The sequence below is a fragment of the Tinamus guttatus genome, unplaced genomic scaffold (assembly GCF_059628265.1).
Source record: "Tinamus guttatus ecotype Peru unplaced genomic scaffold, ASM5962826v1 Tinamus_guttatus_pri_ptg000472l, whole genome shotgun sequence".
Lineage (NCBI taxonomy): Eukaryota > Metazoa > Chordata > Aves > Tinamiformes > Tinamidae > Tinamus > Tinamus guttatus.
In genome coordinates, this window is record NW_028289006.1 from 3,022,823 (window position 1) to 3,037,657 (window position 14,835).

At 44.6% G+C, this 14,835-nt stretch overlaps 1 protein-coding gene across 1 annotated transcript in view; it reads right to left on the reverse strand.

Moving 5' to 3' along the window:
• The window catches only part of UTP20 (UTP20 small subunit processome component), a 57,629-nt gene extending 48,338 nt beyond the window's left edge, over positions 1-9,291 (reverse strand). The window contains exons 1-11 of the mRNA XM_088532957.1: positions 9,247-9,291; positions 8,350-8,430; positions 7,502-7,568; positions 7,173-7,305; positions 6,460-6,648; positions 4,867-4,948; positions 3,716-3,853; positions 3,081-3,236; positions 1,984-2,130; positions 1,332-1,466; positions 593-670 (exon numbers count right to left, since the gene is read on the reverse strand). Coding sequence (XP_088389083.1) covers positions 593-670; positions 1,332-1,466; positions 1,984-2,130; positions 3,081-3,236; positions 3,716-3,853; positions 4,867-4,948; positions 6,460-6,648; positions 7,173-7,305; positions 7,502-7,568; positions 8,350-8,430; positions 9,247-9,291 — 1,251 coding nt within the window. The remainder of the gene's footprint in view (positions 1-592; positions 671-1,331; positions 1,467-1,983; positions 2,131-3,080; positions 3,237-3,715; positions 3,854-4,866; positions 4,949-6,459; positions 6,649-7,172; positions 7,306-7,501; positions 7,569-8,349; positions 8,431-9,246) is intronic.
• Positions 9,292-14,835: the final 5,544 nt, after the last annotated feature.

Consider the following 14,835-nt stretch of genomic DNA (forward strand, 5'->3'; position numbering starts at 1 on the left):
AAATCCAGGCTCCTAGATTCCTAAATTCACCCTCACCTCCTGCTTCACTTAACTATTAATTCTTCCTAGATCACTGATCCCAGACATCCCTCATCCTTCATTTTCACTTTCTTTCTCAAGAACTCCTTCACTTCATCCTAGCCATAAAAATGCACCGCTTTTACCTTTACAGACAAATTTCTCTTTGTGAGCACAGATATCTGTCATCCTCTGCTACCTGAACTAAGTATTTAATCCCACTGCGACTCCAGCAAGAGACAAAAATGGGAAATTCTACTGCCGGTATGAGACTCGAAGTAGATACTGGGAGAAGTTGTGGTTATCTGAACTGCACAGAAATGCACTTTTCTCTATTATTTTTTAGTACAGTGGCTTAAATAACTTCTTTAATTCTCATTAGATCACACTACAATTTTAAATATTAAAGGTCAAGTCATCACACAAAAATGATTCGGAATACAATGTAGATAAATATACTCTGGATCTCCCAGTTATAGGAGGTTTTGCTGTTCAGTTGTGCATGGCAACTCATACCCCCTCCCTGATTTATTTATCTGTCAACTAAAATAAACACACAAAAATATCCACTTACCCTCTCAAATTGCTTCATTGAGAACATCACCTCAGAGAAGTCCAAAAGGAAGTGCGATTCAAACCCACTTGCAAATACCTGCAAGGTGCACATGAAGAGTTAATAGGATCATATTAACAAAAGACATTTAACAGTCAACCCTCCACATCCATGGATAACTTTGCAATTCTGCCGTTTTGCCATTTTTTTCTGGTTTACCAAACAACCTTGCTTTGGAGACCGAGACACACAGCTTAGTTCTGGGTACCCAGCATGCTTTGTTAGCTCAGCTTTACTCAGGAATGAAAACTCGAGTACAGAAAGAGAACGGGCCTTTTAATAAATCTGTCTGGATCTGTCCAAAGACAGCCCAGCTATCCTCATCATGATCTGGAAAATGGAAGCTACATGTTCTAGGACACAGCAACCACTAGGCGAAACCTTAAGCCCAAATGACTTTTCTGCCTAGCTCTTTTCCTGTGCAGCTCCTAGGGTATGAATCTACCATAATTGGTTGCAGAAAGTTTACTACCTCAGGAGAGCCAGCCTCTGTGCTTCTGAAGGAATCAAGATATAAATCCTCCTTCATGGTAAGTAGTATCAGGTATTATTTTAGACATAGGGCAACTTCTTCTTTGTCTGGGCAAAAAGGGAATCTTTACAGTCTGTTTCCCAGCCCAACGTGGAAACGTCCTGAAGTTAACTCGATCAAATGAGCCCAGGCTCTGAGATCTCTGCTGCAAGAAGCAGTCTTTGTTACCTTCTCAATAGTTTCCTTGGTCAAGGTATCAGGCAAGAAAACATTCTCAGAGAGCAGTAAAGCAGAAATAGTGTTCAGCAGGGTTTTGCAGCAAGATGCCGTCAAATCTGGAGTTTGTATCAATTTTATTAAAATCTGTGGAATGAAAGAGAGAGAACTGATATTTGTATATTAAGACAACGATTGTCTGGTTTGAATGACCTGGACAGCCTTTGGAGGCAGAGGACATGGTGTTCCAAGCTCCAGCCCACTGAATTACATCCTAATAGCTCTGTACAGGTTTGCAGGCACAAAGCCTAGGAGGCCAAATGCAGGTGAATTTGGTGGAACTTCTCCAGCAGTTACAAGGGCCTAGCTCTCCTCCACAGTGGCAGCTGGGCTCAACAAGATCTCTAGCAGCAGTGGCCCCGTTCTCGTTGCTGCTCGTTTGAAGGAGGACTACATCAGCACTACATGACAAAGGAAAATTCTCATGGGTTTGGAGAGGCAGCAATACTCCCAACAAATCTCTCTGTTCAACTTCACTCAAATCCTAAACCCACTGGAATTTAGAACAGTGGATTATAGCAGGAATGTGAAAGAATGCTGTAGCTCCTCATCCAGATTCAAGAGTCCTCTATGGGACACTAGCCAAAGGGACTGTCTGACCTACCTGACAGACTTCCTCAGGCCGTGGGATTTTGGATCCATTTGCATATTCCACTAGGATCAGATAGGCTTGCAGAATCCTTTCCATCTGCTCTGAAGTCACATGGCAGTTACCCTTAGTTATTTTTCCCTGCAAGTCTAAGAGTGACTCCTGTTTAAATAAAAAATGAAAGTTTTCAGAGAAATGATCACTTGTCTCACGTTCTGCTACCTGAAAGGAATTTTCAAGAATCAATGTTTCATCAGCCCAACAAACTGTCAGTCTTGTTCAATAAATGAAACCTCCTTGAAACAGTACATGATTCCCATGGGGTTTTCTAGGGAGCTCTGGATAGCCATAGGCAGGGAGCTTCAAGGAACACACAGAAAGGACTATTTCCCAATGCTAGCAGGGGCACCCCTACCATTTTCTCCAATTTCCCATTTCACCCTTCTGCAGAGCAAGCCTGATGTGGAGTACACTGTCAGTTCTAAAAGGTTTCAATCTCAAACCCTAGAAATAAAACACTTAAAAGTTGACCAGGTAAGTAAAAACCAGTTACAAGGCCCATCATGCTGCATCACCCTGACCCAACACAGCACAGGGCAGTCAGCTGTGCTCTCTCAGCCCTCGGAGGACACCCCCACACAGCAGTGTGGGAACGACCAAACTGAAAACAATTTGCAGGACTTGGTTCTGAAGAGAAATTTAGCTCTCCAGATTCAGTCCACGACTTCCAGAGCAGAAAGCTTCCTCTTTACTGTCACATTGTTTCAGGACCCCCAACGCACCTAGCTCATCTGAAGACAAGAAACTGCAATAACCCCACAGGCTGCAAAAACAGCTCCTGCGACTCCTTGGTGCCCAGCTCTGGGACTGAGCTCCAAGTCGTGCAAGCAGCAGGTCCCTTTTCCCCAACAGTACAGCACAGCCACCAAGGCCACTCCGAACTCACTAAAAGAAGGCTGGGATTTACTCCCATACATGAGACGCTTATTTTATGTTTCCAAAGGACAGAAAAAACAATCCTGCTTTCACACAAATACTTTCATAGTAAGCACAGGCAGTTTTTTGTCTTTCATGGGTAGAAAATAAACAAACAAGCAAACAAAGCAGCATACCTCCAGGCACTTGAAGGCAATGTCAAAATGTTCCCTATGGATATGCACTGCAGCCGATTTGATCATCTGCTCAAACGCTTCTCCAACAGCCACCCAGGGTAGTTCAATTTCTGCTTCAGTAACAGGGCCCAGCTTTGACAGAATTAATTTCATAGCCTGAACAGGAAAAGAGTACATTGTGTACATCACATAAAACGGGTGAATGCTTTGAAAATGAGTCTAGCAACCCTAAATTTAGTTAGTGTAATATACTGCTAAAATACCACAGTGATCTGAAAGCTCTGTAAAATAATTAGTGCAAAATAAAATAAAAAGAAAACCCAAAACTTTTAAGCTAACAGTTAACATCCAAATTGTTTTTATATTAATATAGACAGTACAAACTGCACATAGTACCAGCAAGCAGAAGCATTTTAATAGACAGGAATATAATATAGGAATGACTGAAAACCAGCTCCCCATCTCAAAAAAGAGCTTTATAAGAAGGTATTAGATCCTGTTCAATAACAAACAGCATGCTTATCACCGAGGACCCACTGAGGTGAACAACATGACACCCAAACACTTCACTGAGCACCACCTATGGCTTCTTTATAGCTACATTTGTACCAGCAAATCTTTCTTCTTGTCTTTACCATTTCCGCACAAGAGTGGAACATGTTTCGAACGCCCTTGCACATCTCGAAAAGGAGCTGTCCCACACCTTCCACTTTCTCTGGGTGCTCCCCCAAGTCGAGGAACATGAAATTGAAGAGAGCATTTTTATCAGAAACCTGCAAAACACAAAGGAGAAAAAAAATAATATTCCATTTAGAGCTGTCAAATTAAAAGAGGTAGATGCCAGTACCACCTTCCCGCCCTAGCCCTGCCTTTCTGCAACAGTCCAAGCTCATTATTTCTGCAACAACCTGAAGAAATGTAATGCAGGAAAATATTCAGCTATTCAATCACTGCAGGTCCCCCAAACACACACCGTTCCACTGAGGCCACTGCAGTTGTAGTACATGCTTTTGATCATTCTGATGATTTTAGAGGAAAGCATGTGCATAAACGCATCATTAAATTTGTCCTAATTGGAACACAAAGGTCTCTGCACCAGTCTGGGAGGAAACGTGTATCGGCTGAATGCAGAATCCAGTCACCCGAAACTATTACCACGCTTGGGAATATTGCAAGGTTTTCTGGACCAAGATTATGACGCCCTCTTTGTCTGAGGACTTGGTTTGAATTTCAGCAATTTCTAAAAACAACCAATTGAACGAGTATGTTTTATTAAGGTCTCTCAACCCAAAGCAAAGACAGAGATGCTCAGATTTGCTCATCAGTGTCAGGAATTTTGACTTTGTACATTTTAACTAAATGATACACAACAGCTATCGCTCCCTTTCCTTGATGGAACTCCTTGGGAATATTACATACTCAGAATTTCAAGAGAGCAGAAACATTTTCAGAAGAATTCTGTCATACAACGGCCTCAAAGCACTACTGGCCTCTGTACAACTGTTGAGCAATACAGCACTGCAATACAGTTCGAAGTCTCCCTTTTGCAAAATTACCTGAGGACTTCTAGACATTTTAGGTAAATCAGCTGTGAACATTTGGTTTCACTTCCCTTGAAACAGAAAGCTCTAAGGCACTGTTTGCCACTGTTGGTATTAAGTGTGTGACAGAGACTAAACACTTGTAGAAAAATGACAATTCAGGACACACAGCTTGCTAGTTCAGGGGGCAAGGGCCATGGGCCACAACAAAATGGAGACAGCCACAATACAAACATTTCGCTTACCTTTCTCATTAGAAAGACAAAACTTTCAGCAGCAAAGTTTCTGATATGAAGTTTGTGGTGAGCCAGCAGGGTACTATACAGACTACAAAGACACAAAATAATCCACTGCTTAAAAACAATGCAGGAATTGGTTGTAAAAGTTACATTTCCAGTTTACTTTTCCACCCTCTACAAACACTAAGAACCTGTATTCCTAGAAATGGCAAATGGCCTTCTTCAATGCCATTCCTTCCCATACTTCCGATAACAAGGACACAGTATTGGAATGATGAGCAAATGAGAAGCTAACATGTTTACACTTCATGTCTGAGGACTTAGGCCCCAGGCAGACATACCTCTAACATCACTGGATCCACACAGATCCACTTGCAGCATCAAGACTTTTAACAGAAACACTCACCAGTAATAGGTGAGACCAAACTTCATTTGATATATCAGAATCATTCCACTTGTGTTTCAGCCACAGGGCTTCCTGTGCATGTAAAGTTTCCAGAGATACAATTTAAAAGGGCAATGGATGTTTGTAATTCTCCAGTAAACATCAGTAGTAGTTGCAGGTGGCTCAGCACATGTTATGTGCAGAAAGATTCGTGCCTCAGATTCACAGTGGGGCAGATGTTCCTGCAATATGCTTGAAAGCTTTTGCTGGGTCGGGGAGGAAGTATCTTACACCCATGTTTTGCTCCATCTGTTCCCTATTGAAATTAGTAGCAAGCAACACAGACCCACAGGCCAACTGAAAGACAAGACCTGCTGTCACAGTAGCATAAGAATGAACAAGCAATCCCACTGGGTCAGACTACAGATTCATCCATCCCAGTAACTGGTCAACAGCAGCCAGAAGCAGATGCCTGAGGAGGGGTTTAAAAACAAGGCAAGCACATATAAAACCAGCCTCCAACCATCTGCAGCTCAGGCTTCCCAAGCCAGAAGTGGTTCCTATTATGCTTGATAAACTCCTTCAAACTTGGCCAGTTTCCCTTTCAGCTTATGCCAACCTTCAGAATCCACAGTATCCTGTGGCAAGGAGTTTTACATCACACAAAATAGTGCAGAATTCATTTGCTCTCTCACTAAACAGACAGGAGGAAGAAGGGAAGAATAAAAGAGGTAAATCCTGGCACAAGAATCAGAGAAAAGACTCAAAAGAATCCATTTCACAGCTTAAATCTTGGGGTCTGCAACTGGGAAAGAAAGAAAGGATGCAACTATGTCCAAGCTACTCGACAGGTATCAGGAGACTTGTGTTCAATTTAGACTTTGTCATAGGCTTTCAAAATGACTCCAACAACCCAGTGTCTTTCTGAGTTTTGCTTTACCAGCTGAGGAGGCTTCCTTTTGTATCACCATCTGCATCCACCACACCAGGAGAAAAGGTGATCAAAGGCTCAAGTTTTCAGGCTAACTCACATCCCTCCTAGTGTTTGCTCAAGAGGGTTGAATATGAGAATAGGAGTCATAATCTGTCTCTGACAGCAGAGAAAGCATGCCAACAATTATACTGAAGCACTAAGCCATATGATTGAGTGCCACTTACACTCCCATAGCATGTAATAACTGCCAATCAAGACATACGTTAAGCAGGGTCCTTACCTGTATATGTTACGTATGTCCTTCACCATCAATCTCCACAAGTATTTGTAGAGATAGGAAAGGGAAGTAAAAGCCCATTCCAGCAGTTCCGTGTCCTGTGTATCCAGTAAGTTGGTGATGGTCAGGAAAAAGTCATGAAAGTGAGGATAGAAGTCAGCCTGGAGATCTCGAGCCAGTTGCACCACTAGGCTGGGTTTCAGACAACACACCAGTATTAGCGCATTTTTAAAAGAAACTAATAAAAACTTTATAAAGCACTGCATAATCAGACTCCAAGCTCTGTGTTCAGCAAAACACAGGCTCTTTAGAAAGAAATATAGCATCACGCTTGCTTCCCATTTTTATTATATCTCTCTCATTTTATTATTAAATATCTCTCATTATGCAGCTGTCAAATTTTATAACGGGAAAAAAAGAATCAAACCGATAACAATAAACAGGGAGACACAGATGATACAGATGATAAATATTAAACAAAGCACATTAGTACTCTGGCTAGCACTCATACTAGTTTGCTTGTAATAGCTATTTGTCTGAAGATAAATACTTAGAAGCATGATGCTCTATCAAGAAAATACCACCACTGTGGGCATGTTATAGCTACACCTCTTTCCTCATGTATGATAAACAAAAAGGGCACTCATGAGAGCAATCACATTTACCCTATAATTTTGCCAAGGCTCCTTGGCTATATTTTATCAGCATATACTTACTCTAGCAGGGGTTGGTAGGCAAGACTTCCTTTGACTTGCAAATGTATTTTCAAGCTCTGCACGATGGCACTCTGGTAATAAACCAGTTGGTTGAAGGACTGGCATTTGTTGGCTACTTCTTTGTAGAATTGCACTGTTCAAAACACACAAAAAAGAAACCCTTAGAATTAGATTCCAGTTGCTGGCAAACCTGCTCAAGAAAAATAGCTCTCTAGAGCCCAGTCCAAAACCCAGTAAACAGAAGGACTCCCAGTAGACTTTGGTTCCACAGGAAATTTCTCTTAACACTTCAAGGCAAGCAAGGAAATTATTAAATAAAAATGAGGTACCAAAATGCTGAGTGAGGTTCAATTCCCTCCATTTCTGTAGTGCTTCAAAGAAGTAGGTTTCAACCTCCTGTCAAAATAAAGAACAAATATTAGCCTGTCAACCCCAAAGAATGGTTCAAATGGAGAAAACTATCAAATGTCTCAAATATTTTCTTTAAGGATATTTTAAGAATTCTGATGACTTCATTTTAAAAAAAGATGCTACGGAATCTGGCTGAAAAATGACATCTATCTTTCTATTGCAGACACATTTAAAACTATTTTCTGGTGACGGGAATAATTTACGTACTTGTTTTTTACACCTCTGTGACTAGCCCTGACAATCTTACAAAGTTATATGCATAGCCCTCCGAGCACAAATACTTTGGGATTTCTTTTGGCATCCTCACAGCCTTTGAGCAGGAAATTCAGCACAACTATCCAGCAGATCAGGAGACAGCTAACCTATCACGCACTACGATCACAGTAATGACATAATGGGCACAAATAGATAATGTTTTTTATGATATCTCAAGACACAGGCTTTGTACACATTTATATACTTTGTAGGGCTGCACCAAGGACTGCTAACAGCCGGAGCAGCATCCTCCCTGCGGAGAAGTAACCACAAGCTGACCAGCTACACGGTGCCATCAGGGTCCTGCTCTCAAGAATCCTCTAACACATAATTGTGAAGCAGGTCCGCAAGCAAAAGGAAACAACACAGGACATGAGGCTCCAAGAGAGGCAACTCTTACATACGCTTCTTTCTAATTCCTTCCCAAAATATTTTTTTGAGTCTTTCATGAAGCTTATCTGCTTGTGATTTGAGGTCTTCTTTCAGAAAAAGACATTGCTGCTGCTCTCACCTCAGCGTAGCTGCCAGTTCTGTCAATCCGATGAATAATATCGATGTTAACATTGCTTAAACGTTCCGAAAAGGTAAGAAACTGTAAAACATAAAGACATGCATTTTGTTTCGCTCTTTCCTGCAAACAGTCCTTCTAAATTACTCCCAGGAGCACATGCAGCACAAACCAAAACAAAAAATTACTTCAAAGGATGGACTATCAGAGAGTATCACCCAAACAAGAAGGACCTGTAAACAACTCTAAGAGGAATATTAATAAGTGGAGATTCTTTTTAACTGAATTATAGAATCATAGAATCATAGAATGCTTAGGGTTGGAAGGGACCTCTAGAGATCATCTAGTTCAACCCCCACCTACAACTGTGAACTGCAATATTCTGCAAATGAATAAAAACAACTTTCTCCTCTCCTTTCCTCCTGAAAACAAACATCTGTCCCTTCCCCACCAGGGTCCACTCAATACATGTGTCTCTGAAACACAGAGAAACGTGAAAAATCTATCAGGATTTCTAAAAGATGTATTTTTTTTTAAGAAAGCATAAATGTAAACCCTAATGGATTTAGTTTATTTATTTACTAAATGTTTTCAATATTAGACCTATCGCAGCCCTGGCGCATAGCGACGAAACGTGGTTTAAACACGTGGAGGACTTCAGGGGCTGCAGTGCAGGAGGGGAGAAAGCGACCACAGACTACCAAGTGAAAACTCATACGGAGATTAAAAAATAAATATAAAGAGAGAGAGGAAGTGATGCCAGATCTCAAGAATGCTGCGCTAAAAACCGGCGTCCTGAAGCGAATATTGACGATGCCCCGTGCAGCTGAGAGCCCCGAGCGCCCCGCCATCCCGCGCGCTGGCCCCGCCGGGCCGCCCGGTGCCGCCGTGGCCGCTCACCCGGTGCGTGTTCGCCGCCTTGTGCGCGGCCGATCTGCCCGGCATGGCGGCCGCTCCCGCCGCCGCCGCCGCCCGCACGTGCGGGCCTAGGCGCCGCGCGCCGCCATGCCCGCCGCCATGCCGGCCGGAGGAGGCGGCCCCGCCGCCGGAAGGGCGCGCCGAGGGGCGGCCCCGCCGCCGCTTCCCGGCCCGAGCAGCGGCGGGAGCGGGAAGGCGCCGCTGGGGCCGCAGCGGCCGCCCGGTCTTGCTCGCCTCACACCGAGCGGGACACCAGTGTCCCTGGCCCTGCGTTGAGGCGGGAGGTGGGTGGCAACAGCAGCAGGTTTGGGGATGGCCCGTGGCATGGAGGGCTGGAGAGCTTGCCTAGGTAGGAGATAAGCTGGTTTCACATCGGGTTTAAGGCCATAGCAAGGCGCCTGGTGTCCACCACGTTTCTGGCTGATGGTCTCCATGCAGTGCCACGAGGACGTGCCAGGTTGGCCCCGGTTTGCAGGGGGTGCAGCCAGGCATGCCGGGGACGTACGGCTGCTCCGCAGCCCCCAGCAAGGTGGCCGGGTGGCTCCTGGCCCTGCAGGAGACCGGGAGATGCCACGGGGCTGTGGCCCAGCTCCCACGTGTGTGAAGTTTTGTGTCTCCATCGCACTGAGTGACTGTCAGCTTCAGTAGTAACTGCATGAGGAAAAGCAGAGCCAGGGAAATCGTGTTGTGAGAAGGAGCTCTCCAGATAAGCACCGACTGCTAAACTGGAAGCCACACGGCTACTCACAGCCCAGATTTAATACATGTTTTCACGTGGAACTTGGGAAAGTTGAGTACCCACAAACCCATCCTTTGCACAGGAGTAAATAGTTATAGACTGATCATTATTCACTACTCCTGGGGCCTGCAGGACATTCTGTGGCTGCAGTTATGTGAGGTAGAGGATGCAGGCTGGGCAGAGGGAGTGAATGAGAGGCTGAAGCTTTGGTTTGGGGAGGTGCGTTAGGTGTGTATGGCTCCGAGACGCACAACCATTCTGGGGTGTGCTTAACAAGACTTGGGGTCTGTCTAGATTTTGCCTATCCTCCCTGCTACAAGCCGCTGTCAGAAACCACACATGCAGGTTGTTCAGAGAGCAAGCCTCCGAGTTGGATTTGAGCACAGTTGAAGTGCACTCCTAGGAGCACGTGGGAACCCAATCCTTTGAAGAGACCCAACAGGTTAAACTCTGACAAGTGTGTCAAAGACAAACTGCTCACAGGCAGGCAATAAGCCCCTGGCGTGATAGCCATCAGGACAGATAGTAGAGCACGCTCCCATACTCCTAGGCACGCCAGCCCTTGCCATCGGAGAACTGTGGAGAAGGCTGTAGGCTTCAGAACTTGCCCTTCTGGTGAAAGAAAAAGCTTTGGGGGCATTTGCATTATGTGGGAAGAGAATGTTTAATTTAGGCTCTGGCGTTTGAAGAAAGTTCATTTTAGTGCTTTCCAGCCCAAATAGGTCCATGAGAAAGTAACGCTACAGGCATGTCGGCAGGTCTAGAGCCACAGAAGAACTTGGCCGTTCATGTGCCACTGGTTACATGCACAAGTACCTCTGTGACTGTGGTTAATAAATTCACTTAATATGTATTCTTCATGTTGTGAATTCGGGAAAAAACACAGTCCACAAGATCTTCTACTACGATAGGCAGCACCTTTTAGAGTTGTAGAGCTTCTTGAGATGCACATTCTGCAAAATCCTCCAAGTCAAACAAAACAAACAACAACAACAACAAAAAAACCAGCTCTAATATTTGTGGAAAACAGCAGGGAGAAAAGCTCAAGTGTGCTTTGCCTGTTGAAGAGGAGAAGTCACCAGCCAGCATAAAAGATGTCGAGGGAAGCTTTTAAGAGTTACAAATGCTACTTTATGTTTGTCATCTGGCAACTTCTCACTCAGGAGAGGATGAGCGTGACAACTCCTGATGTGAGAACTTTTTCCAGCAAGAACTATTGATGGACTGCGCATCAGTCAAGGCTGTGAATGCACCTCTTGGAGTTATATCGGAGTTCGCTTCAGAGCGACCTGGGCGCTCATGCTAGCATGACTGTGGGTAAGGCTGGCACTTCAGCTGGGACAGTTCAGTGCCCCAGAAGGTCCCTCCCTCACATTTCTGTAATGTTACAGCTGTGTTGACAATGTTCCTTCTGCTAGAGCTCTAATGCAGGCTGCCATCCCCACTCTGGTGCGAGGCCTGCACACCAGGCCTCCTCCTCTACTCTTCCAGGGAGAGAAGGGGGGCTCCTCTGCCTCTGGGCAGGCTGCAGGCTCCAGCATCTGGTGATTATCCAGCAGGCCCAGCTGTCCACAAATCACTCTTGAGAATCAATGCTAATGGCAAGTAGGTGGCCTTTGGAAAAGCAATGATTTAGTGATAGTAATAACTGCAGAGGCACTTAGAGGAAAGCACCGTAAAGCGGCACATGCTTGTCTATCAAAGTAGTTACATACGCTGATCCTTTAAATGCTCACTGTAGGTCACAGCCACCTGCTCCTGATAGTAATCCGTCATAGTATCCGCTCCTGGATATTAAACCATAGTGATCCACCTTTCCGGAAGTGGTCTGAGTTTTCTGTATCTTCTCAATTCCTCTGCTTTCTAGCCCTGCTGCCCCAAATTTCTTTGCTGGCATCAGCAGGAGCCAGAGACAGCCTGTGCAGAGTGAAGGGGTGCTCTCCTGCCTTGTCAGCTGGAAATGTGTCTTACTTTGTTACATTTCCACACCCCCCCCCTTTTTTTTTTATTCATCCAGTCAATCTAGCCTGTAATAGCCATTTGGGTAAAGCACCTTGGTATTTAATCCAAGATAGTTTCATGGGTCAGATTTCATCTCATGTAACCCGCAGGGTTTACAATACACGTCTCTTCCTGTAAGCAGAGGCTCCTTTTTTTATTCGCTGGAGGCCCAGGAACTTCTTGTACTTGAAACATTTGTGGTAGATGCCTCTACCACAAAGAGGCATCTCTAAAGAGAGAGCCTTTTGTTGGTTGTGTTGGTTTGTGGTGTTGTGTATTTGTTGGTTGTGTGTTGGTATCTACTATTGATCAGGTGAATCCCCCTCATAGTATATCTCAGTAACTACACACATGTGCAGCATTCAAAGCATTGCAGAGTTTGTCATATTTTTGTATGTATTGACCACCAGTATAATATACACCCCCAAAACGCCCATAACATTGAGTTTCTAACGTGAAGAACATGCATTTTGCACAAGCAAAAGAGTGGACAGATTACTGGGAGACTGGCTTCCCCTGAGGGGGAGGCTGGCACAGGACTGAGGGCAGGTTATGTTGGTTCACAATGTCTTGGATGTACTCTTTCAACCAAAGCAAACAAATTCCTTTTTAAGTTGCCTGGACAGTAAGAAAAGGCCTTCTGAAACACAATGACATGTTTTCCTTGCCAGTTTCCTTCTCGGTGTGTAACTGGCATTTTGCCTTGCCTAACAGGAGAAAACCCCACAGAACTATGTAGGATGTGATTGAGAACACTTGCTTTAAAAAAAGGAAAAGCAAGATGCAAGATACTGGAATCCCGTCCCGCAAATCAGAAGAACTGTTTTACCACATTTTTCTTCTACAGTGCCTGAAGCAGAGAGATTCTGCGCATGATCTAACTCCAGGTCAATGCTAGCTGAGTTCTGGTGAGAACTTTACCTACCCACAGGTTTGCAGCTTAGTTTTGGACTAGCTGACATACGGATGTGTGAGAAGGGGAAAGCATCCATGACTGAAATATCCTGAACTTAAGGCCTTTCCTCAAGAAAAGGGGCACCGGCAATATGACTGAGCCCTGTGAGACATCTAGGCCAGTGGCTCCCCTGTTGCCAGCCAGAATCCTCATGCAGATCTGGAGCAGGTGGGATGTGCCGTCTATGCCAATAAATAGCGTTGGAGCAGAGGGATCCATCCAGAGTGATTGATAATGATTGTTGCGATTGTTTTATGCCAGTTAGTGCTGTTGCAAGGTTTCTGCCCGGTAGGAAGCCCCATACTGTTTTTTTTGCTTGTTTGTTTGAGCAGAGGAAGAGAGCTTCAAGGTTAATTTGTGCTGGAAGGAAGAAGCATCTGATTTCTGCGTGGAGAACATCGATACCAACGACCGTGGGACACACAGCCGCTGCTGCTGTGCTTCCTCATGCCCAGCACAGTGACGGCAGCAGGCCTGGCTTCAGCATGGCGCTTTAGCTCCTACGGAACGGGCACTAACCTCAAGAGGTGCAATTCACTCTCTTGTCCACAGCTTCCTGCTGCACAGAGGTCTGCATTTTATAGGCAAAGGAAAAAGATGAGAACCTACAGGATGCCACACAGCTCACCCTGAAGGAGAAGTGATACCGGTCAGTTGACAGGTGCTCCTCAAGTGTTATAAAACAGGCACTTGAAGATGAAATGAGTCGCGCTCAAATGCTCAGCTAATGCTGCTGTACAGATACGTAGCCACAACCGAAGGGCTTCACTACTTCTAGCTCAGCACTTTCTCATGTTCAAGCATCGTAATGTTGGCTGAACAAGTAAAATGCAAATATCATGACCTGCCATTCCTACCATGGGTATTAACCCAACTGGGTCAAATCTGACGTGTCAGATTTCATGTGTCAGATCTACACCATTCTTTTAAACTTATAATCTTAGAAACATGTTACAATCATTATTTCCTTCCCTTTGCCTAAGTTCACAGTCCTTACTTTCTTCAAAAACGTAGCAGTGGGCCATTTGAATGAACCAACACACAGAATAATATAGATGTTCACTGTAGGAATCCGCATGCGTCTGGATGAATGAAGTCACACATTTACAGCTGGTACTAATAGGCATAGGCCATTGCCAAGCGACACTGTGTGTGATCTTCAGCAGGGGCATCCTTAAGAGAGGACAGGAGAAGGACTACGAGGATCGAAGCAGGAGTTAAAGCAGAGGCAAGGCCTGGCTCATGGTGAGACTGAACAGATGGGAGAAAGTGCATGGGGAAGCAGCAATGCTTGGCGAAGGGCCTCTCATGCCTGGACATCCAAAAAGAAAAAGGGTATGAGGCTGGAGAAAGAAAGAGATTTATTAAGGTAAATGAGATGGGGGGAAAAAAGGGAACAAGGGAGCCCAAGAAGTTTTAGCTCTAGGAACTACAGAGAGGGCAGGTAACAAGGGAATGTCAGAAATGGTAAAAGACATTCCTGAGTATGAATGGAAGAACAAACAAAAATGAAGAGCTACTTAGGACAGTGGGACAGTGGCAGGGAATATTTTCCAGAGTGTTTTTAAGTGCCTAAGTTGACAGGCTCATTCCCATAATGGAAAGCGATAGGCTCTTCCAGGGAATGCATCCAAGCAGCCGAGCTTCTTTGTGACCTCCCCAGAAGAGCCTGTCCCACTCCATGGGTTAGAGAGGAAAGCTGGGGAGCCAAGCCACATAAGTAGAGTACCTAGAGTGGGTACCTAAAGCCAACAGATCTAAAAATGGCACCAATAAGAACATGTGAACACAAATAATTTGGCACATCGTGGAAGAAGGGAAAACAACAAACAAATAAAAAACAGAAAATAAGGGAACCCAGAGAAGAACTACTCTG